This window comes from Salvelinus alpinus, chromosome 22 (genome assembly GCF_045679555.1).
Source record: "Salvelinus alpinus chromosome 22, SLU_Salpinus.1, whole genome shotgun sequence".
NCBI classification, from domain to species: Eukaryota; Metazoa; Chordata; class Actinopteri; order Salmoniformes; family Salmonidae; genus Salvelinus; species Salvelinus alpinus.
The window spans coordinates 32,384,356-32,407,358 of NC_092107.1; the positions used below are offsets into that span (position 1 = coordinate 32,384,356).

At 42.5% G+C, this 23,003-nt stretch overlaps 1 protein-coding gene and 1 non-coding gene across 2 annotated transcripts; both read left to right on the top strand.

Moving 5' to 3' along the window:
- Nucleotides 1-335: 335 nt before the first annotated feature.
- trnag-ucc (transfer RNA glycine (anticodon UCC)) lies at nt 336-407 on the top strand. The gene has a single exon. It is a non-coding gene; the product is annotated as a tRNA-Gly (tRNA).
- LOC139549436 (EF-hand domain-containing protein D2-like) lies at nt 381-19,096 on the top strand. The gene is made up of 4 exons (XM_071359932.1): nt 381-1,131; nt 9,641-9,788; nt 16,428-16,562; nt 18,231-19,096. The coding sequence occupies exons 1-4, from the start codon at nt 824-826 to the stop codon at nt 18,363-18,365; spliced, it is 726 nt and encodes a 241-aa protein (XP_071216033.1). The 5' UTR covers nt 381-823; the 3' UTR covers nt 18,366-19,096.
- Nucleotides 19,097-23,003: the final 3,907 nt, after the last annotated feature.

Here is a 23,003-nt window from a genome sequence, read left to right on the forward strand (position 1 = left end):
TTTTCCTGCCTGTTTGTTTTGCACAGAACATGGCAGCAGATGATGACCTTTCTTCATTTAGCTAGATCATACATCTTTCTTGGCAGGCTGAGATTTAGCTAGTTCGCTAGGCCATGACTATTTTAGCCGGTCCTCCCTATTAATGTGGCTAACGTTACTGTTTTGTTTGTCAATCCACACTTGTTTGACTGACACTATATCTCCGCTATTTCAGTAATGGGAGTCGTGCTATTTGAGCATATAACATGTAAACAATAATGGCAACTACGAAGTTATGTTCAGATCAACTCTAATGCGTCTCTAAAGTAAGAAAGAATTTATGTTGTAACGGTCGAGCGTTGGTGGTATAGTGGTGAGCATAGCTGCCTTCCAAGCAGTTGACCCGGGTTCGATTCCCGGCCAACGCAGAATTTTTTTTCCTCCGTAGTTCCTTTTTTGACGGAGGCTACATTTTAGTACCTGCGTCACCGCTATAATAATTAGGTTCGATAAAAAGGATGACCAAGTAAACATACCAAGAATGTCTCTCAAATACTAGCTAAAATCAAAGCAATTATCCATCAAGCAGTTCATTTAACAACAACTTGACTGCTCGTGTTGCACCTTTTATGCTCTTATTTGTTTGGGTTCGCCTGTGGTTGGTTTCAGATGCTGTAATTTAGCTCAATTTATGCTTTGATGCTGATGCTCGGTTGTGCTCCGCCTCCTCGAAACTGTCCAGGTTGAGAGGAGCTCAGAGTCACGAGCTGACAGACACAGCTGACCACCCTGAGTGCTAGGCACACGCTCCCATCGCATCAAGTCAAAAAGTATCCTACGCAGCATGGCATCGGACGAATTGGCGAGGAAACTACAGCCCAGGATGGCCGCAGAGCAGGCTCCCCAATTCAACCCGTGTGCACCAGAGGAGACCCCGGTGAAACCGAGCGACTCTGTCCCCGAGCAGCAGGAAAAAGCGGTGGTGGTCATTGTCAATGATGCCACATCGGAACTCACGGCGAAACTCACCCGGAGACTGGACATTAACAATGGGAACGCGGCGCCCAAGCAAGCCAAGGTATTCAACCCCAGCACGGAATTCAAAGAATTCTCCCGCAAACAGATCAAAGACATGGAGAACATTTTCAAACGGTAGGCTAATAAAAAATTTGAATATCATTCTAATATCATTCTTGTGGCAATGGTTATAGCCTATGTTGTGACTTGACTTGATAAAGAGGTGTCCTTAGTTTTGTCTGTAGGGGAGACCGGTGAACAAAGTAACAGCGGATCAGGTGTACTGTAACAGTTTAATAACTCAAATTAGAGACTATTTAGAAAGATGTTATGAAATGTGTTAATGCATGCTTAGTGTGTATATATGCCTAATGCGGTTAGTTTAAATCCATCAATGATCTATTGTCTTTTTGAATATACTTGCCGCCTCTCTTTTTTTGGTAATATACCTGTAGAACCATTCTCCATGTATTTAAACATGTATACTTTTATTAGTAAGATGGGGTCTTTTGATTGGTATAGTTGATGCCAATAATTGTTATTGTATTTTGTGGGGGGTGTTTGTATGTAACAAGGTACTGAAAATCGTACATAATATTTATACACATTCACATAATTATAGAAAATGTCACTTCTTTATATCAAGTTTAGCAGTACAATTAAGATAATACCTTAGAAATAAAAAATAAAAAAGTCAAATTCAGACTTGAATGCTAAAAAGATCTTTATATATATATATTCATTTTGGCTACTCCCTTTTTGGCCAATGTGACATGCCTAAAATATCAATTGGAAATATTTATTTAACATTTTTGTGTATTATCATCAAAATATCAGTTTCAAATCCTACTTTTTTATTTGTCCATCATTTTTACCATTGAAGACGGTGTTACATTTAACTCTGCAGCCTGTTACGTTTCATCCCGGATACTGTGTCAATTGTAATGTTTTACTCCCACCACTTTGGGTTGAATTGTAAAACTGGTATGTCTTAGAAATGTAGTTAATCTATATGTTGTTTGTATGAAATATTATTCATCTAACATCAATAGCCTTTTCATAATAAGAAAAAGCCTAAAAGTGTTACTTTGTTCCCTGGACTCCACTATGCATGTTGTAGGCTAGTCACATCCAGGCAAGGTATTGAGTGGGCATGAGGGATTGATTCAGATCACTGTGATAAAGAGATGAAGCCTATATATTATGTCAGAGACAACTTACTGAACACAGAATTGACAAGGTGAACTGAGATTGCTGAGTGACCTCTGTCTCCTGCTTGTGGAGTTAAATTGTTGTGGAACTTCAGACTGAATGGTCTTCATCTAGCCTTCAACACTTTCCATTTCTGCCATGAATAGATATGAATAATACATGGCCCTATGTTGCTTACATGACAATAATTCATCTCTAGGTTGCTAGCCTAGTGTTATTATTGTATAGGGCGAATCCCCCCTTTTTTCTCTACCTCTCATTTAATCCTCTCATAGACTATGTACTGTAATAACCTGCTGTGTGTGTGTGTGTGTGTGCGTGCGTGTGTCTAGAGCCTGCTTTGTCACTCCAGTCTCTGCAGCACCAACCCTTTAGGAAATTTGTGGACCCAGTGGGGGGATATGAGGCTATACTAGGCTTTACTGACATCCTCTGTACCAGGCCAGAATAATGTTTTCTCCTGGGCCAATGGAACTGTACAGTCATTGTGCAACAGTCTTTTTTCACTGGAGAGACAAGGGCCACTCTTCTCAAACACTGGGTCCCCATTGACACCCCCTCTCCTGTGCGATAATGGCATCTTGTGTGTGTGTGTGTGTGTGTGTGTGTGTGTGTGTGTGTGTGTGTGTGTGTGTGTGTGTGTGTGTGTGTGTGTGTGTGTGTGTGTGTGTGTGTGTGTGTGTGTGTGTGTGTGTGTGTGACCACTGACGAGAGTAGACTTTACTGTGTTTCTCTGGTGAGGGGAGATTGAGACTGGACAGCCTTTGCTTGTGAGACTAGTAGTGTCCATGTACTGTATTTGCTCAGAGCTATAGGGGAGACTACTTCAGAGCTATAGGGGAGACTACTTCAGAGCTATAGGGGAGACTACTTGCATTTCTGTTGGAGACATTGAACTTGAGGACATGTAATACTTTTGTTCCAGTTCATCTGTGGCTTTGTAGCTACAGGTGTGTGTGAAAACAGTGTAGAGAAGGATATTGATTGGTGGGTTGATGCAGTGACACTGCAGTTTTTCCAGGACTATTTATTTAAACTTGAGTTTTACATTTGAGTTTGGCCTAATTTAGCTCTCAGCACAGTTGGAATGGAAGACTCAGTAAGTAGAGGGGGATATGGTTCACAGAGGAAGGGGGCTTGGTATCAACCTATTTCTTTAGGAGGACGTTGGGTTGATTAAGTGAATTTACTTGAACATGCCTCACATTGACAAACATGCACTTAGATGCGCTCATGAAGAAACATTTTGTAAACATGCCTCTCTCTCTCTCTCACCCACACACACTGCCCCAGATTCTCTATTCTGTTGGGCGTTGGTTGAATGTGTCCTCTATCTCCATCTCTTTTGCCCCCCTCTCTCCTTCCTCTCTCTTCTCTCTATGGCTCTCAAGCTATTCTGCCTGGGGCAGGTTTTAATCATCTCTCCTATAGCCATCACTGGGGCACTTCCTAGACATATGTCCGTGATTGACATGTGTTGCAGCATTACCCACCCATGATAGACATGTGTTGCAGTATTACCCACCCATGATAGACACGTGTTGCAGCATTACCCACCCATGATAGACATGTGTTGCAGCATTACCCACCCATGATAAACCCGTGTTGCAGCATTACCCATTCAGGATAGACACGTGTTGCAGCATTACCCATTCAGGATAGACACGTGTTGCCGCATTACCCACTCATGATAGACATGTTGCAGCATTACCCATTCAGGATAGACATGTGTTGCAGTATTACCCATTCAGGATAGACCCGTGTTGCAGTATTACCCATTCAGGATAGACACGTGTTGCCGCATTACCCACTCATGATAGACATGTTGCAGCATTACCCATTCAGGATAGACATGTGTTGCAGTATTACCCATTCAGGATAGACCCGTGTTGCAGTATTACCCATTCAGGATAGACACGTGTTGCAGCATTAACCACTCATGATAGACATGTTGCAGCATTACCCATTCAGGATAGACACATGTTGCAGCATTACCCACTCATGATAGACACGTGTTGCAGCATTACCCACCCATGATAAACATGTTGCAGCATTACCCATTCAGGATAGACGTGTTGCAGTATTACCCACCCGTGATAGACACATGTTGCAGCATTACCCACACATGATAGACACGTGTGGCTGCATTACCCACCCGTGTCGTAAGTGTCATAAGTATAGACTGTCATGCTTTAGAGTTTGGTTTCAGTGCAAAGCTCAGACCTTGATGATCAATTAGACCACAATGAGTTGAAGTGCTGCGAACCTCCATTTCCTTAGGTTATCCTATCGTCTCTCTGTAGGCTTTTCAGTGGCTGAAGCGGAGAGGTCAGATGTGCTGTCTTTGCCTGACTTATTATTTTCTGAGTGGACACTGCTTCCTTTATCTACCCAATCCGTCTTTCATCTCCCCCTGCTGTCCTTAGCTTTGCATGCAGAGTACTTGACCCTCTGACCTAGCCACTGGTGGGTAACCTAGATGTGGGTGAGACACATGCTCAGCGGGGGCACACTGATTAGACAGTGGCCAGTCTGTCTGTGTCCTAAAGTTTGCTTGAATGCAGTCGTGGTGGCAGAGCCTAGTTGGGATGAGGGCCAGGGAGGGGGCACTTTGGAATGTTCTAAGCGGGGGTAGGCTAGATTAATGGCAGGGCCGGGCCATTCCATCCTAAATTATGCCTCTTCTCTCACCCCTTTACACTCTGCCTCACCCCATCATCTTTTGGTCTACCCTCCTCACCCTCTCTCTCTTCCCTAATGCTGCACCTGCCCTCCTCACCCTCTCTCTCTTCCCTGATGCTGCACCTGCCCTCCTCACCCTCTCTCTCTTCCCTGATGCTGCACCTGCCCTCCTCACCCTCTCTCTCTTCCCTGATGCTGCACCTGCCCTCCTCACCCTCTCTCTCTTCCCTGATGCTGCACCTGCCCTCCTCACCCTCTCTCTCTTCCCTGATGCTGCACCTGCCCTCCTCACCCTCTCTCTCTTCCCTGATGCTGCACCTGCCCCAGTCACTCAACCGCTTTCTCTGCATTCTAGAGGCCTTAACCCTTCCCTGCCTTTTAACCTCTTATGGCTGAGATCGGCTAAGTTCCCGTTAACAGGATCGATTTGACAACAGCCAGTGAAAGTGCAGGGCGACAAATTCAAACAGAAATCTCATAATTAAAATTCCTCAAATTCCTCAAACATACAAGTATTTCACACCATTTTAAAGATAAACTTGTTGTTATCCCACCACAGTGTCCGATTTCAAAAAGGCTTAACGACGAAAGCACACCAAACGATTATGTTAGGTCAGTACCTAGTCACAGAAAAACACAGCCATTTTTCCAGCCAAAGAGAGGAGTCACAAAAAGCAGAAATAGAGATAAAATGAATCACTAACCTTTGATGATCTTCATCAAATGACACTCATAGGACTTCATGTTACACAATACATGTATGTTTTGTTCGATAAAGTGCATATGTATATCCAAAAATCTCAGTGTACATTGGCGCGTTACGTTCAGTAATGTTTTGCTTCCAAAACATCCGGTGATTTTGCAGAGAGCCACATTTATTTAGAGAAATAGTCATCATAAACTTTAATATAAGATACAAGTGTTATGCACAGAATTAGAGATATACTTCTCCTTAATGCAACCGCTGTGTCAGATTTCAAAAGAACTTTACGGAAAAAGCAAACCATGCAATAATCTAAGTACAGCGCTCAGAGAACAAAACCATGTTGGAGTCAACAGAAGTCAGAAATAGCGTTATAAATATTCCCTTACCTTTGATGATCTTCATCAGAATGCACTCCCAGGAATCCCAGTTCCACAATAAATGTTTGATTTGTTCGATTAAGTACATCATTTATGTCCAAATACCTCCTTTTTGTTCGCGCGTTTAGCCCAGTAATCCAAATTCATGAGGCGCGAGCAGACAAAGTCCAAAAGTTCCGTTACAGTCCGTAGAAACATGTCAAACGATGTATAGAATCAATCTTTAGGATGTTTTTGTCATAAATCTTCAATAATGTTTCAACCGGAGAATTCCTTTGTCTTCAGAAATGCAATGCTAACTCTCACGTGAACGCGCGTGGTCAGCTCATGGCACTCTGCCAGACCCCTGACTCAAAGAGCCCTCATTCCCCCCTCCTTCACAGTAGAAGCATCAAACAAGGTTCTAAAGACTGTTGACATCTAGTGGAAGCCTTAGGAAGTGCAATATTACCAATTTCCCACTGTCTATTCAATAGGCGATGAGTTGAAAAACTACAAACCTCAATTTCCAACTTCCTGGTTGGATTTTTTCTCAGGTTTTTGCCTGCCATATGAGTTCTGTTATACTCACAGACATCATTCAAACAGTTTTAGAAACTTCAGAGTGTTTTCTATCCAAATATACTAATACTTTGCATATCTTAGCTTCTGGGACTGAGTAGCAGGCAGTTTACTCTGGGCACTTTATTCATCCAAGCTACTCAATACTGCCCCCAGCCATGAGAAGTTAACTCTGCATAACTCATACTCATCATCAACACTACACTCTTAGAAAAATATGTGCTATCTAGAACCTAAAAGGGTTCTTCGGCTGTCCCCTTAAGATAACCCTTTTTGGTTCCAGGTAGAATCCTTTTGAATTCTATATAGATGGGGACAACAGATGAACCCTTTTGGAACCCTTTTTTCTAAGAGTGTATCACAATTCTGACTTGATCGAGTCACTGATCGAAAAACAGCCTCTGATGGTAATGCGTTAGTCACTGTGATTTCTGAGGGACGGCTTTTTCACAAATTTCTCGGTTTTCTCCCTCAGAGTCCACAAGTATCTCTGTGTCCGGGGTGAAAATGCACAGACACGTGCACTAGCCTGACGCTGGTCTAAAAGAGGCTGCATTAGAGATGAGGATGTAGCTCTATCAGCCGGCTCTTACCTGCTCCATCTTCACTCAGACACTAGAACACCCTATAGCAGCAGGAGTGACCTGAATACACTCCTGCTGAGAGACAGGGAGAGAGAAGGGGAGAGAGCTGGTGAGAGGGAGAGGGGGAGAGAGAGAGAGCGAGAGAAAGATCCAAAAATACAGTGTCCATGCCAAAAGCATTGGTATCTATAATTACCATACTGCAGGAAGTTAGCTGTGGGACAATAAGTCCTGACCATGGACCGTAGCTGTGGCACCACTCCCTTACAAATGAAGACATTCCACAACACTGTTGTTTTCTTGCAACATTCCACTTTTGAGTTTTTTGATAGCCAGACAGCCTTTCAGTCTTATCTATGTTACGTCAAAGCTTTCGTCAGCGGTAGATTGTGGTAGAAAGCTGGGGCGGTAATAGTAGCCCAGAGTAGTATTTTAATGATCATAACCTGCCTAGTCAGAGGCAGTACTTTCTGTTCTTTCAGCATAACATGTTGTTGTGAGATACTGACTTGCCACACAGAGGAGCTGGACTAGGACCTGTCACTAAGCTGTGGAGTGAGTCCTGTATGTACAGGGGACAGTTGCTAAGCTGCTCTGTGGTCATCAGTTGCTGTGAACAGTTGTCATACTGGTCAGCTGTGGAGGACCAAACAAAACCAGCTGTCCTAGAACACAGACGGCAGGAAATGTGCGTGTGCATGTGCGCTTGTGTTTGATGGGAATGAATATGGTGAAAAGTAATTCAGCACGCTTGACAGGGACACGAACAGGAATAAAAGTATTGGGTGGGTTACAGTGTTGGGTGGGTAACAGTATTGGGTGGGTAACAGTGTTGGGTGGGTAACAGTATTGGGTGGGTTACAGTATTGGGTGGGTTACCGTGTTGGGTGGGTTACCGTGTTGGGTGGGTTACAGTATTGGGTGGGTTACAGTATTGGGTGGGTTACCGTGTTGGGTGGGTTACCGTGTTGGGTGGGTTACCGTGTTGGGTGGGTTACAGTATTGGGCGGGTTACCGTATTGGGTGGGTAACCGTATTGGGTGGGTTACCGTGTTGGGTGGGTTACCGTGTTGGGTGGGTAACCGTGTTGGGTGGGTTACCGTGTTGGGTGGGTAACCGTGTTGGGCGGGTTACAGTATTGGGTAGATGTAGATTGATGTTCAACAGGACAAAATGTGTTTCATTGGGGGGTTGTATCAGCATCAGTGATTTATTTGGGATGGGTGTTAGGCGTAAGCAAAGACCGTTCTCTTTAAAGTGATGGGTGGGGTTCAGATCAGTGGTCCTTTGTGCTACTGTGATGATGATGATGTCTTTAGGCTGATTGTTAGGAAGTTAATAGTCCTAAATCAGGTTGTTTTGAAGGGAGGGGGTTTAGTTCCTATGGACTTTTGAAGAGTTAGCCTGAAAAAATGACCTCTCTCTCTTTTTGGTCTCTTTTCTGACCAGATTACACTCCTACATTCAGGCGTCGGCAGATAGGAGCACACGTGTGTGTTTGAGTGTGTGTGTGTGTCTGTGTGAGAGAGAGAGAGTGTGTGTGTGTGTCTGTGTGAGAGAGAGAGAGAGTGTGTGTTTCCTCACTCACACCCAGATCCAGTGCCTCTCGAACAGCTGTGTGAAAGTATCTATAAATACTTCTTGTGTCAGATAGACAGACAGAGTCCTTGCAGCCCCCCCCCCCCCCCCACACACACACACACACACACACACACACACACACACACACACACACACACTTCTGCTCTATCTCCATCTCACTCAGTCATCTCTCTCTGTTTTTCAATTACTCCCTTGATCTGTTTATCTAGGACCCCCAACACCCTTGATTCATCTGTTTGTCTGATGACAAAGAGTGTGTTGTGTTTAACTGTGATTGATCAGGGAAAGTTGGTGTTTGTGTGTGTCAGTCAAGCAAAGGTAGCTGTCTGGTTAGTGTCAACCACTCGCATCACTATTCCTGACATCGGACCGACCTCATAACATGTCTCTCTCTCCTCTGTGTGTGTGTGTGTGTGTGTGTGTTTTAATGTCATTGGCAGGCTTAGGGTCTGTATCTCTATGCCTAGATGTGGCCTTCTGGTCAGACTCAGGGTATAGATGCCTTTCACCACATTGGGCCTGTCAGCCAGTCTTGGCTGAACTTAGAAAAGGTTTGGCACATATCTTCCATGAGGTTTTTCTGAGCATTTGACCTGACCAAGAGAAACACCTCTAGTTGTTGGCTATATAACTATCTATGGCCATCGCTTTTGTCCTTTATGACAGAATGGACGTGTTTCCTCTCCTGGTAATTTAATGTGAGGTAATGTCTGTGTACCTTCCTCTTTCCCTGGCTGTATGTAGACACACCTCTCTGTAGGTTTGACAGTGGTAAGGACGGCTTCATAAAGTTGTGATGTTATAATGTAAGTTCATTGATCTACCCTCCTCTCGCTGTAGGTTTGACAGTGGTAAGGACGGCTTCATAAAGTTGTGATGTTATAATGTAAGTTCATTGATCTACCCTCCTCTCGCTGTAGGTTTGACAGTGGTAAGGACGGCTTCATAGACCTGATGGAGTTGAAGCTGATGATGGAGAAGCTGGGAGCTCCTCAGACCCACCTGGGCCTCAAGAACATGATCAGGGAGGTGGATGAGGACTTCGACAGCAAGCTGAGCTACAGAGAGGTGTGTGTAATGTGCTGTCTACTTCCATGTCAATGTCCCTGTGTGTGTGCCTGAGTGAGTCAATGCCTCACAAGGCCTGTTAATTACAGTGTGTCTTTTTTAACTGCAGTAACACATACAGAGCCTTCAGAAGGTATTCACTCTCCTTGAGTTTTTCCACATTTTGTTGTGTTACAGGCTGAATTTTGTTTTGTCACTGGCCTGCACAAAATACCCCATAGTGTCAAAGTGGAATTATGTTTGTGAAATGTTTACAAATTAATAAAACATTTAAATTTGAAATGTCTTGAGTCAATAAGTATTCAACCCCTTTGTTATGGCAAGCCTAAATAAGTTCAGGAGTATAATTGTGCTTAACAAGTGACTTAATAAGTTGCATGGACTCACTCTGTGTACAATAATAATGTTTAACATGATTTTTAATTGACTACCTCATCTCTGTACCCCACACATACAATTATCTGTAAGGTACATCAGTCGAACAGTGAATTTCATACACAGATTCAACCACAAAGACCAGGGAGGTTTTCCAATGTCTCGCAAAGAACGGCACCTATTGGTACGTAGATGGGTAAAAATTTAAAAAAGCAGACATTGAATATCCCTTTGAGCATTGTGAAGTTTTTAATTACATTTTGGATGGTGTATCAATACACCCAGTCACTGCAAAGATACAGGCGTCCTTCCTAACTCAGTTGACGGAGAGGAAGGAAACCGCTCAGGGATTTCACCATGAGGCCAATGGTAACTTTAAAATAGTTACAGAGTTTAATGGCTGTGATAGGAGAAAACTGAGGATGGATCAACACCATTATAGTTACTCCACAATACTAACCTAGTTGACAGAGTGAAAAGAAGGAAACCTGTACACAATACAAATATTCAAAAACAGGCATCCTGTTTGAAACAAGGCACTAAAGTAATACTGAAAAAAAATGTGACGAAGTAATTCACTTTTTGTCCTGAATACAAAGTGTTATGTTTGGGGAAAATCCAATACAACACATGACTGAGTACCACTCTCCATATTTTCAAGGATAGTGGTGGCTGCATCATGTTATGGGTATGCTTGATATCGTTAAGGACAGGGGAGTTTTTCAGGATAAAAAATAAATGGAATGGAGCTAAGAACAGGCAAAATCCTAGAGGAAAACCTAGTTCAGTCTGTTTTCCACCAGACACTGTGAGGTGAATTCACCTTTCAGTGGACAATAACCTAAAACATAAGGCCAAATCTACACTGGAGTTGCTTACCAAGAAGACAGTGAATGTTCCTGAGTGGCCGAGATACAGTTTTGACTTAAATATGCTCGAAAATCTATGGCAAGACCTGAAAATGGTGTCTAGCAATGATCAACAACCAATTTGACAGAGCTTGAATAATTTTGGAAAGAATAATGGGTAAATGTTGTACAATCCAGTGTGGAAAGCTCTTAGATACTTACCCAGAAAGACTCACAGCTGTAATCGCTGCCAAAGGTGCTTCTACAAATTATTGACTCGGGTGTGAATGCTGTAAATTAGATATTTCTGTATTTCATTTGAATAAATGTGCAAACATTTCTTAAAACATGTTTTCACTTTCTCATTATGGGGTATTGTAAAAATCAATTTTGAATTCAGGCTGTAACACAACAAAATGTGGACTAAGTCAAGGAGTATGAATACTTTCTGAAGGCTCTGTACTCCCTTCAGGACAGTCTGTAAAACGGTGCGTCTCATTATCACTCTGCGAGTGTATGGGGAGGAGGAGGGGGAGGGAGAGAGAGAGATAGAGAGAACCTGGAGAAGAGTCCCCTCCGCCAGCTGGTATGGAGACTCTACTTACAAACACAATTAAACAAAAAGATAGTTACTTGACACATTGGAAAGAATAATACAAAAAACAGAGCAAACTTGAATGTTATTTGGCCCTAAACAGAGAACACAGTGGCAGAATACCTGACCACTGTAACTGACCCCAAATTAAGGAAAGCTTTGACTATGTACAGACTCTGTGAGCATGGCCTTGCTATCGAGAGAGGCCGCCATCGCCATCGGCTATGTGCCCACTGCCCACAAAATGAGGTGGAAACCGAGCTGAACTTCCTAACCTCCTGACAAATGTATGACCATACCAGCGACACATATTTCCTTCAGTTTACACACACCCCTAAAGAATTTGAAAACAAATCCAATTTTGATAAACTCCCATATCTATTAGGTGAAATACAACAGTGTACCATCACTGCAGAAATTTTTGTGCCCTGTTGCCACAAGCAAAGGGTAACTAGTGGAGCATAAACACCATTGTAAATACAACCCATATTTATGTTTATGTTCTCGTTCATACTTCAACTATTTTCACATTGTTATAACGTTTGTCTATTATTTAAAAACTTTTGTGTGTGTGATGTTTACTGTTCATTTTGAATTGTTTATTTCCTTTTTATTTCTTGTCTATTTCACTTGCTTTGGCAATGTAAACATATGTTTCCCATGCCAATAAAACCCTTTGAATTGCATTGAATTGAGAGTGAGAGAAACTGATTACGACAGGTAGAACACTTCTGCATGACTTAGCCTCAGCCCCCTCCAATGACCTATCTCCCCTTCTACCTCCTCCTCCCCTCCCTCTCTCTCCTTCTATTTCCTTCCCCCTCTCTCAACCTTCTTACTCCCCTCCCTCTCTCCCGTTCTATTTCCTACCCCCCTCCCTCCGTATCTTTCCTACCCCCCTCCCTCCGTATCTTTCCTACCCCCCTCTCTCCGTATCTTTCCTACCCCCCTCTCTCCGTATCTTTCCTACCCCCCCTCTCTCCGTATCTTTCCTACCCCCCTCTCTCCGTATCTTTCCTACTCCCCCCTCTCTCCGTATCTTTCCTACCCCCCCCTCTCTCCGTATCTTTCATACCCCCCTCTCTCCGTATCTTTCATACCCCCCCTCTCTCCGTATCTTTCCTACCCCCCTCCCTCCGTATCTTTCCTACCCCTCCCTCCGTATCTTTCCTACCCCCCCTCTCTCCGTATCTTTCCTACCCCCCCCTCTCTCCGTATCTTTCCTACTCCCCCCTCTCTCCGTATCTTTCCTACCCCCCCCTCTCTCCGTATCTTTCATACCCCCCTCTCTCCGTATCTTTCATACCCCCCCTCTCTCCGTATCTTTCCTACCCCCCTCCCTCCGTATCTTTCCTACCCCTCCCTCCGTATCTTTCCTAACCCCCTCCCTCCGTATCTTTCCTACCCCCCTCTCTCCGTATCTTTCCTACTCCCCCTCTCTCCGTATCTTTCCTACCCCCCTCTCCGTATCTTTCCTACCCCCCTCTCCGTATCTTTCCTACCCCCCTCTCCGTATCTTTCCTACCCCCCCTCTCCGTATCTTTCCTACCCCCCCTCTCTCCGTATCTTTCCTACCCCCCACCTCTCTCCGTATCTTTCCTACCCCCCCTCTCTCCGTATCTTTCCTACCCCCCCCCTCTCTCCGTATCTTTCCTACCCCCCCCTCTCTCCGTATCTTTCCTACCCCCCCTCTCTCCGTATCTTTCCTACCCCCCCCCCCTCTCTCCGTATCTTTCCTACCCCCCCCCTCTCTCCGTATCTTTCCTACCCCCCCCCTCTCTCTCTGTATCTTTCCTACCCCCCCTCCCTCTGTATCTTTCCTACCCCCCCTCCCTCTGTATCTTTCCTACCCCCCCCTCCCTCCGTATCTTTCCTACCCCCCCTCCCTCCGTATCTTTCCTACCCCCCCTCTCTCCGTATCTTTCCTACGTATCTTTCCTACCCCCCACTCTCTCCGTATCTTTCCTACCCCCCTTCCCTCTGTGTATCCTTCCTACCCCCCTCTCCCTCTATATCTTTCCTACCCCCCTCTGTATCTTTCCTACCCCCCCCTCTCGCCGTATCTTTCCTACCCCCTCTCTCTCCTTCTCTCTCACATACTCACAGGGTTTAACAGGTGATAGGGGCAGCTGAACAGAGATACAAAGACTCTGTTTGGTTTGAGCTCTGAGGCATTGACTAAAGCCCAATCCTTGCTTCTCTCTGCCTCTCATTCTCCTGATTGCAGTAGCTGAGTTTCACACAGACATATCCCATTACACAGCACAGTCCCTAGGACCACTAGTGGTCAGGCTAGATGGGGGATTCTATCACCCTTCTGAGCCTGGTTCCTCTCTAGGTGTCTTCCTAGGTACCTGCCTTTCTAGGGAGTTTTTCCTAGCGACCATGCTTCTACATCTGAATTGCTTTGTGGTTTTAGGCTGGGTGTCAGTATAGCACTTTGACAACTACTGATGTAAAAAGTGCTTTATAAAATACATTTGATTGATATCAGGTCGCTACATCAAGGTCACACACAGAAAACACATCTCATAGGAGGACAGTTCTGACACTAAACCCACAGACACGAACGGTTGTTATAACATCTATATGATATTACAAGGACCAGTTATCACTTCTATATGATATTACAAGGACCAGTTATCACTTCTATATGATATTACAAGGACCAGTTATCACTTCTATATGATATTACAAGGACCAGTTATCACTTCTATATGATATTACAAGGACCAGTTATCACTTCTATATGATATTACAAGGACCAGTTATCACTTCTATATGATATTACAAGACCCAGTTATCACTTCTATATGATATTACAAGGACCAGTTATCACTTCTATATGATATTACAACGACCAGTTATCACTTCTATATGATATTACAAGGAACTGTTATCACTTCTATATGATGTTATGATATTAGACTGTTATTGATGTTGTGAAGCTTTGTAGGGATTGTTATGACAGACTATTGTTGTGGCAGTACATGAAATGTAGGAAATGTAGGACCCTATATTTGGCAAAAAATCAGTTCGTAGTTGTTTTTACAGCAAAAATAATTTACTATGACCTACAATAACATATTCTGTTTATTTCACAAATGCAGTGCACTGTAACTCCTGTATATATTCTACAATCTACTGACCTAAAAAGTATAGACACAGTTGAAGTCGGAAGTTTACATACACCTTAGCCAAATACATTTAAACTCAGTTTTTCACAATTCCTGACATTTAATCCTAGTAGAAATTCCCTGTTTTAGGTCAGTTAGGATCACCACTTTATTTTAAGAATGTGAAATGCCAGAATAATAGTAGAGAGAATTATTTCTTTCATCTTTTATTTCTTTCATCACATTCCCAGTGGGTCAGAAGTTAACATACACTCAATTAGTATTTGATAGCATTGACTTTAAATTGTTTAACTTGGGTCAAACCTAGCCTTCCACAAGCTTCCCACAATAAGTTGGGTGAATTTTGGCCCATTCCTCCTGGCAGAGCTGGTGTAACTGAGTCAGGTTTGTAGGCCTCCTTGCTCGCACACGCTTTTTCAGTTCTGCCCACAAATTTTCTATAGGATTGAGATCAGGGCTTTGTGATGGCCACTCCAATACCTTGACTTTGTTGTCCTTAAGCCATTTTGCCACAACTTTGGAAGTATCCTTGGGGTCATTGTCCATTTGGAAGACCCATTTGCGACCAAGCTTTAACTTCCTGACTGATGTCTTGATTTTGCTTCAATATATCCACATCATTTTCCTCCCTCATGATTTCATCTATTTTGTGAAGTGCACCAGTCCCTCCTGCAGCAAAGCACCCCCACAACATGATGCTGCCACCCCGTGCTTCACGGTTGGGATGGTGTTCTTCGGCTTGCAAGACTCCCCCTATTTCCTCCAAACATAATGATGGTCATTATGGCCAAACAGTTCTATTTTTGTTTGATCAGACCAGAGGACATTTCTCAAAAAAGTACGATCTTTGTCCCCATGTGCAGTTGCAAACCGTAGTCTGGCTTTTTTTATTGCGGTTTTGGAGCAGTGGCTTCTTCCTTGCTGAGCGGCCTTTCAGGTTCTGTCGATATAGGACTTGTTTTACTGTGGATATAGATACTTTTGTGCCTGTTTCCTCCAGCATCTTCACAAGGTTCTTTGCTGTTGTTTTGGGATTGATTTGCACTTTTCGCACCAAAGTACGTTCATCTCTAGGAGACAGAACGCGTCTCCTTCCTGAGCGGTATGACGGCTGCATGGTCCCATGGTGTTTATACTTGCGTACTATTGTTTGTACAGATTACCGTGGTACCTTCAGGCATTTTGAAGTTGCTCCCAAGGATGAACCAGACTTGTGGAGGTCTACAATTGTTTTTCTGAGGTCTTGGCTGATTTATTTTTATTTTCCCATGATGTCAAGCAAAGAGTTACTGAGTTTGAAGGTAGGCCTTGAAATACATCCACAGGTACACCTCCAATTGACTCAAATGATGTCAATTAGCCTATCAGAAGCTCTAAAGCCATGACATAATTTTCTGGAATTTTCCAAGCTGTTTAAAGGCACAGTCAACTTAGTGTATGTAAACTTCTGACCCACTGGAATTGTGATACAGTGAAATAATCTGTCTGTAAACAATTGTTGCAAAAATTACTTGTCATGCCGACTTGCCAAAACTGTAGTTTATTAACAAGAAATGTGTGGAGTGGTTGAAAAATGAGTTTTAATGACTCCAACCTAAGTGTATGTAAACTTCCGACTTCAACTGTATGAATAGTTCTGTTTGAGCCTCTCTCCCCGACCCTGATGTTTTCCTCTCTCCTCCAGTTCCTGCTGATCTTCAGGCGAGCAGCGGCAGGCGAACTGCAGGAGGAGAGTGGTCTGATGGCTCTGGCCAGACTATCTGAGATAGACGTCTCCGCAGAGGGAGTCATGAGGGCACGGGACTTCTTCGAGGCTAAGGTAGGAGTGGGATGGAGGAAGAGGAGAGAGTGTGTGTGTGTGTGTATGTATGTGTGAGAAAAGGGTTGGCTGTGTCAACATTATAGAATCATTGCCCATGATGAACCAGAGTGATTGGACAAGGGGAGGGTGTGTGACGTGTGTTAAGTTTCCCAGATGTATAGTTGTGAATACTTGAGGAAATGCAGGTCACAGTAGGTGGGCCACAAGCGCTCAGCTATTTTAAGACCTGACGTGCATTAGCTGGCCTGATTCATTCCTCGTCTCTCCCATCATAACAGGATTGTACACCAGCATGTCTTAGGCCACATCCACCTCTAGTGGACAGAAAGAGAAATACAGTGACTGTGTGTGTGTTCTGTGCTGTTTTTGAGTTTGCAGTGTAAATTGAAATGATCTAATGTTTCAGGTACAGATTCAGTAGTGATGGAATTCAGAGTGGTGTTATACAGTGCATTCTGAAAGTATTTAAACCCCTTGAGGTTTTCCACATTTTGTTACATTTCAGCCTTATTCTAAAATAGATTAAATTGTTTTTTCCCCTCATCAATCCACACACAATAGCCCATATTGACAAATCAAAAACAGGTTTTTCAAAATGTTTGCAAATGACGCTACAAGCTTGGCGCACCTGTATTTGGGGAGTTTCTTCCATTCAACTCTGCAGATCCTCTCAAGCTCTGTCAGGTTGGATGGGGAGCATCAATAAACAGCTATTGATTGTCAGGTCCCTTCAGAGATGTTCGATCAGGTTCAAGTCCGGGCTCTGGCTGGGCCACTCAAGGACATTCAGAGACTTGTCCCGAAGCCACTCCTGCGTTGTCTTGGCTGTGTGCTTAGGGTTGTTGTCCTGTTGGAAGGTGAACCTCTGTACTTTGCTCCGATTTATTTTTCCCTCGATCCCAGTCCCTGCCGCTGAAAAACATCCCCAAGGCATGATGCTGTCACCACCGTGCTTCACAGTATGGATGGTGCCAGGTTTCCTCCAAACGGGACGCTTGGCATTCAGGCCAAAGAGTTCAATCTTGGTTTCATCGGACCAGAGAATCTTGTTTCTCATGGTTTGAAAGACCTTTAGGTGCCTTTTGGCAAACTCCAAGCGGGTCATGTTTATTTTACTGAGGAGTGGCTTCCGTCTGGCCACTCTACCATAAAGGCCTGATTGGTGGAGTGCTGCAGAGAAGGTTGTCCTTCTGGAAGGTTCTTCCATCTCCACAGAGGCACTTTGAAGCTCTGTCAGAGTGACCATCACGTTCTTGGTCACCTCCCTGACCAAGGCCCTTCTCCCCTGATTGCTCAGTTTGGCCTGGTGGCCAGCTCCAGAAAGAGTCTTAGTGGTTCCAAACTTCTTCCATTTAATAATGTTCTTGGGGATCTTCAATGCTACATAAATGTTTTGGTACCCTTCCCCAGATCTGTGCCTCGACACAATTCTGTCTCTGGGCTTTTTTTATATACATTTACAAACATTTCGAAAAACCTGTTTTCACTTTGTCATTATGGGGTATTGTATGTAGATTGATGAGGAAAACAATTCATTTGATCCATTTTAGAATAAGGCTGTAGTGTAACAAAATGTGGAAGATGTCAAGGGATCTGAATACTTTCCGAATGCACTGTATAATCCCCGGCTGTACTGTAGATCTAATAGTGTTTTGTATGGTGCAGGTGCAGTCTCTAAAGGTGGGCAGTAAGTTTGAGGCTGAGATCCGAGAGGAGCAGGAGGAACGGAAGAGACAGGCGCTTGTTAGGAAACAGAGACGGGCTGCCTTCAAAGATCTGCAATCTGCCTTCTGCTCATAATACAGTGCACACACACACACACACACACTGAAACACACACACACACGCGCACACTGAAACACACACACACACACACTGAAACACACACACACACAAACTAAAACATGCATGATCATGCGCATACTCACTTGCACATTAAGGGAGGTTTTAAAGTAGTTCCATAGCTTCCCTGAATACACACATAATAATATTTGATTTAATAATGAAAGTTTGACATTAAGGTTATTGTTATGATATTACTGTTGTGATTTATTGTTATTATTGTTCTAATTAACAGGATTGTATTAGCTATTATACACAATATTCTCACTTAGTTTAAAACAGTAACAGAAAAATCTATTTTCTTAAAATAGATCCGAGGCTATTTCCCATCAATAATTAAATTGTTTAATGTTTGATGTACATTACAGAAAAGGTTATGTGGAGTAATGTTTTGACCAATTTATGTGTAGAAGGCAAACTTATGTTAAAATACCTGTGTCCAAAAATTCCCTAGCCACCTTTTTTTTCTGTTGAAACCTTTAAAAATCACTCTATGAATATACGTTTTTACTATTGGCATATTGTAGGTGGTGCTGTTATATTGAATATTGACCTGTCATCCATGTTTGTTTAATTTCTAGAAACATACCATCATGTAACACTGTATTATTATGTTGTCTTATGTGTTCTGAAATAAAAGGAAATGGATTGTATTGTATTTTTCCATAAATAAAACAATGGTAATCACATTCTGTCTGCTTTCTCAATAATGTGTGTATTCTAGTGATGTAATTTGCTGGTCTGATAAGTTTCAAACAACTGTCGTACAGTACCGGTACAGTAGCGGTGAGGAAAGACAGGAGGCCGCTTGGTAGCGAGGCTGACTTGATGCATTTGGAAAGTATTTAGACCCCTTGACTTTTTCCACATTTTGTTATGTTACAGCCTTATTCTAAAAATTGATTAAATTCTAAAAGGTTTCATCAATCTACATACAATACTCCACAATGACAAACCAAAAACAGTTAAAAAAAAACAACATTTTTGGAAATTTAGAATAAAAAAACAAAACTGAAATATCACATTTACTTAAGTATTCCTTGACTGTGTGCTTAGGTTCGTTGTCCTGTTGGAAGGTGAACATTTGTCCCCAGTCTGAGGTACTGAGCACTCTGGAGCAGGTTTTAATCAAGGATCTCTCGGTAATTTGCTCCGTTCATCTTTCCCTCATCCCTGACTGGTCTCCCAGTCCCTGCCGCTGAAAAACATCCCCACAGCATGATGCTGCCACCACCATGCTTCACTGTAGGGATAATGCCCGGTTTCCTCCAGACGTGACACTTGGCATAAAGGCCAAATTGTTCAATCTTGGTTTCATCAGACCAGAAAATGTGTTTCTCATGGTCTGAGTGTCCTTTAGGAGCCTTTTGGCAAACTCCAAGCGGGCTGTCATGTGCCTTTTACTGAGAAGTGACTTCAATCCGACCACTCTACCATAAAGGCCTAATTGGTGGAGTGCTGCAGAGAAGGTTGTCATTCTGGAATGTTCTCCCATCTCCACAGAGGAACTCTGGAGCTCTGTCAGATTGACCATCAGGTTCTTGGTCACCTCCCTGACGAAGGCCCTTCTCCCCCGATTACTCAGTATGGCCGGGCGGCCAGCTCTAGGAAGAGTCTTTGTGGTTCCAAACATTCTTCCATTTAAGAATGATGGAGGCCACTGTGTTCTTGGGGATCTTCCATGCTACAGAAATGTTTTGGTACCCTTCCCCAGATCTGTGCCTCGACACAATTCTGTCTCGGGGCTCTACCTACAATTCCTTTGACCTCATGGCTTGGTTTTTGCTCTGACATGCACCGTCAACTGTGGGACCTTATATAGACAGGGGTGTGCCTTTTACAAATCATGTCCAATCAATTGAATTTACCACAGGTGGACTCCAATAAAGTTTTAGAAACATCTCAATGATAATCATAAGTTAATTTTTGAGTCTCATAGCAAAGTGTCTGAATACTTATGTAAATAAGGTATTTCTGTTTTTTAAATAAATTTGCAAACATTTAGAAAAACCTGTTTTCACTTTGTCATTATGGGGTATTGTGTGTAGATCGAATGTTCTATTTAATCCTTTTTAGAATAAGGCTGTAACGCAAGAACATTTGGAAAAAGTCAAGGGGTCTGAATACTTCCCGAATACACTGTACTAACAGGAGGCAGCATGGTAGCGAGGCTGACATGGTATAGTACCGTACAGACCCAGCTGTAATACCATGGTAATACAGGATTACATTTTGTAGCCAATTGCCATCCACATTCAACATGTATATAATATTATGTTTTATTGTGAGAGAACCTGTGAAATGAAGTATGAGAAAGTATGAACAAGTAATGTTTCTCCATTTGAATTGTTCAGAAAATATTATTTTATTTCATGTAATGTACACTGTACAAGCCATTGGAACATGTATTATGTTACAATAAGATTTAATCTCTGAAAATCAGGGCTTTCCATAACATTATTTCCATTTACTCTTTAATCTTTGTGTTTTGCTGTTGACTCATGCATACATGCATGATGTAATAGTGATTTTCGTCTTTACATAAATTCAAAGGGAAAACGTAAAGATGATCTACTGACATCGTTCTCCAAACCTTTAACCTATCACTAAAGTGCTCAATCTAAAGTCATAGCATTTTACATATTGAACATGTGTAATCAATGTATAACAAAGTATTACATTTAATCTTGGCTAATATTTGGCGTAAATAGGCACACACTGATTTCAGTGAAGACTTCTTATAAACATTTAAGGCAGTAATCTAATACATTTTCAGTTAAATCAACTGATATTTTCTAATGCATGACAGAAACTTCTGACAGTTCAATATTATATACCTCAGTTTAAAATTATTGAAGACATTGAGTTGTCACCTTTCTAAGTACGCTCCTCTAGACTACAGAGGCTGCGTTTACACAGACAGCCAAATTCTGATATATATACAGTACCAGTCAAAAGATTGGACACACTTACTCATTCAAGGGTTTGAATTCTACATTGTAGAATAATAGTGAAGACATCAAAACTACGAAATACACATTTGGAATAATGTAGTAACCAAAAAAAGTGTTAAACAAATCAAAATACATTTTATATTTGAGATTCTTCAAAGTAGCTACCCTTTGTCTTGATGAAAGCATTGCCTACTCTTGGCATTCTCTCAACCAGCTTCAAATGGAATCATTTTCCAACAATCTTGAATGAGTTCCCACATATGCTGAGCACTTGTTGGCTGCTTTTCCTTCACTTGGCGGTCCAACTCATCCCAAACCATCTCATTTGGGTTGAGGTCGGGTGATTGTGGAGGCCAGGTCATCTGATGCAGTACTCCATCACTGTCCTTCTTGGTCAAATAGCCCTTACACAGCCTGGAGGTGTGTTGGGTCATTGTCCTGTTGAAAAACAAATGCAGAATGCTGTGGTAGCCATGCTGGTTAAGTGTGTCTTGAATTCCAAATACTTCACCGACAGTGTCACCAGCAAAACACCATCACACTTCCTCCATGTGTCACAGTGGGAACCACACATGCAGCGTTCATCCGTTCACCTACTCCGCGTCTCACAAAGACACAACATTTGGAACCAAAAATAAAAAATTTGGACTCATCAGATCAAAGAACAGATTTCCACTGGTCTAATGTCCATTGCTTGTGTTTCTTGGCCTAAGCAAGTGTCTTCTTCTTATTTGTGTCCTTTAGTAGTGGTTTCTTTGCAGCAATTCGACTATGAAGGCCTGATTCACGCAGTCTCTGAACAGTTGATGTTGAGATGTGTCTGTTACTTGAACTCTGTGAAGCATTTATTTGGGCTGCAATTTCTGAGGCTGGTAACTCCAATTAAATTATCCTCTGCAGCAGAGATGTCTCTAGGTCTTCCTTTCCAGTGGCTCTCCTCACGAGAGCCAGTTTCATCATAGCGCTTGATGGTTTTTGGGACTGCACTTGAAGAAACATAAAACATTTGTGACATTTTCCGCACTGATTGACCTTCATGTCTTAAAGTAATGATGGACTGTCATTTCTCTGTGCTTATTTAAGCTGCTCTTGACATAATATGGACTTGGTCTTTTACCAAATAGGGCTATCTTCTGTATACCACCCCTACCTTGTCAAAACACAACTGATTGGCTCAAACGCATTAAGAAGGAAAGAAATTCCACAAATAAACTTTTAACAATGCACACCTGTTATTTGAAATGCATTCCAGGTGACTACCTCATGAAGCTGGTTGAGAGAATACCAAGACTGTGCAAAGCTGTCAAGGCAAATGGTGGCTACCTTGAAGAAACTCAAATCTAAAATATATTTTTATTTGTTTAACACTTTTTTGGTTACTACATGATTCCATATGTGTTATTTCATAGTTTTGACGTCTTCACTATTATTTTACAATGTAGAAAATGGTACAAATAAAGAAAAACCATTGAATGTGTAGGTGTGTCCAAACTTTGACTGGCACTGTATATACAAAATATATATATATTTTTTATCACAAGTTGGTATTTTGTCCAATCAGATAAGCTCTTTTGCCAATAATTGGACTAAATATCAGATTTGGGCTGCCTGTGTAAATGCAGCCAGAGTGTATTCCATAGCA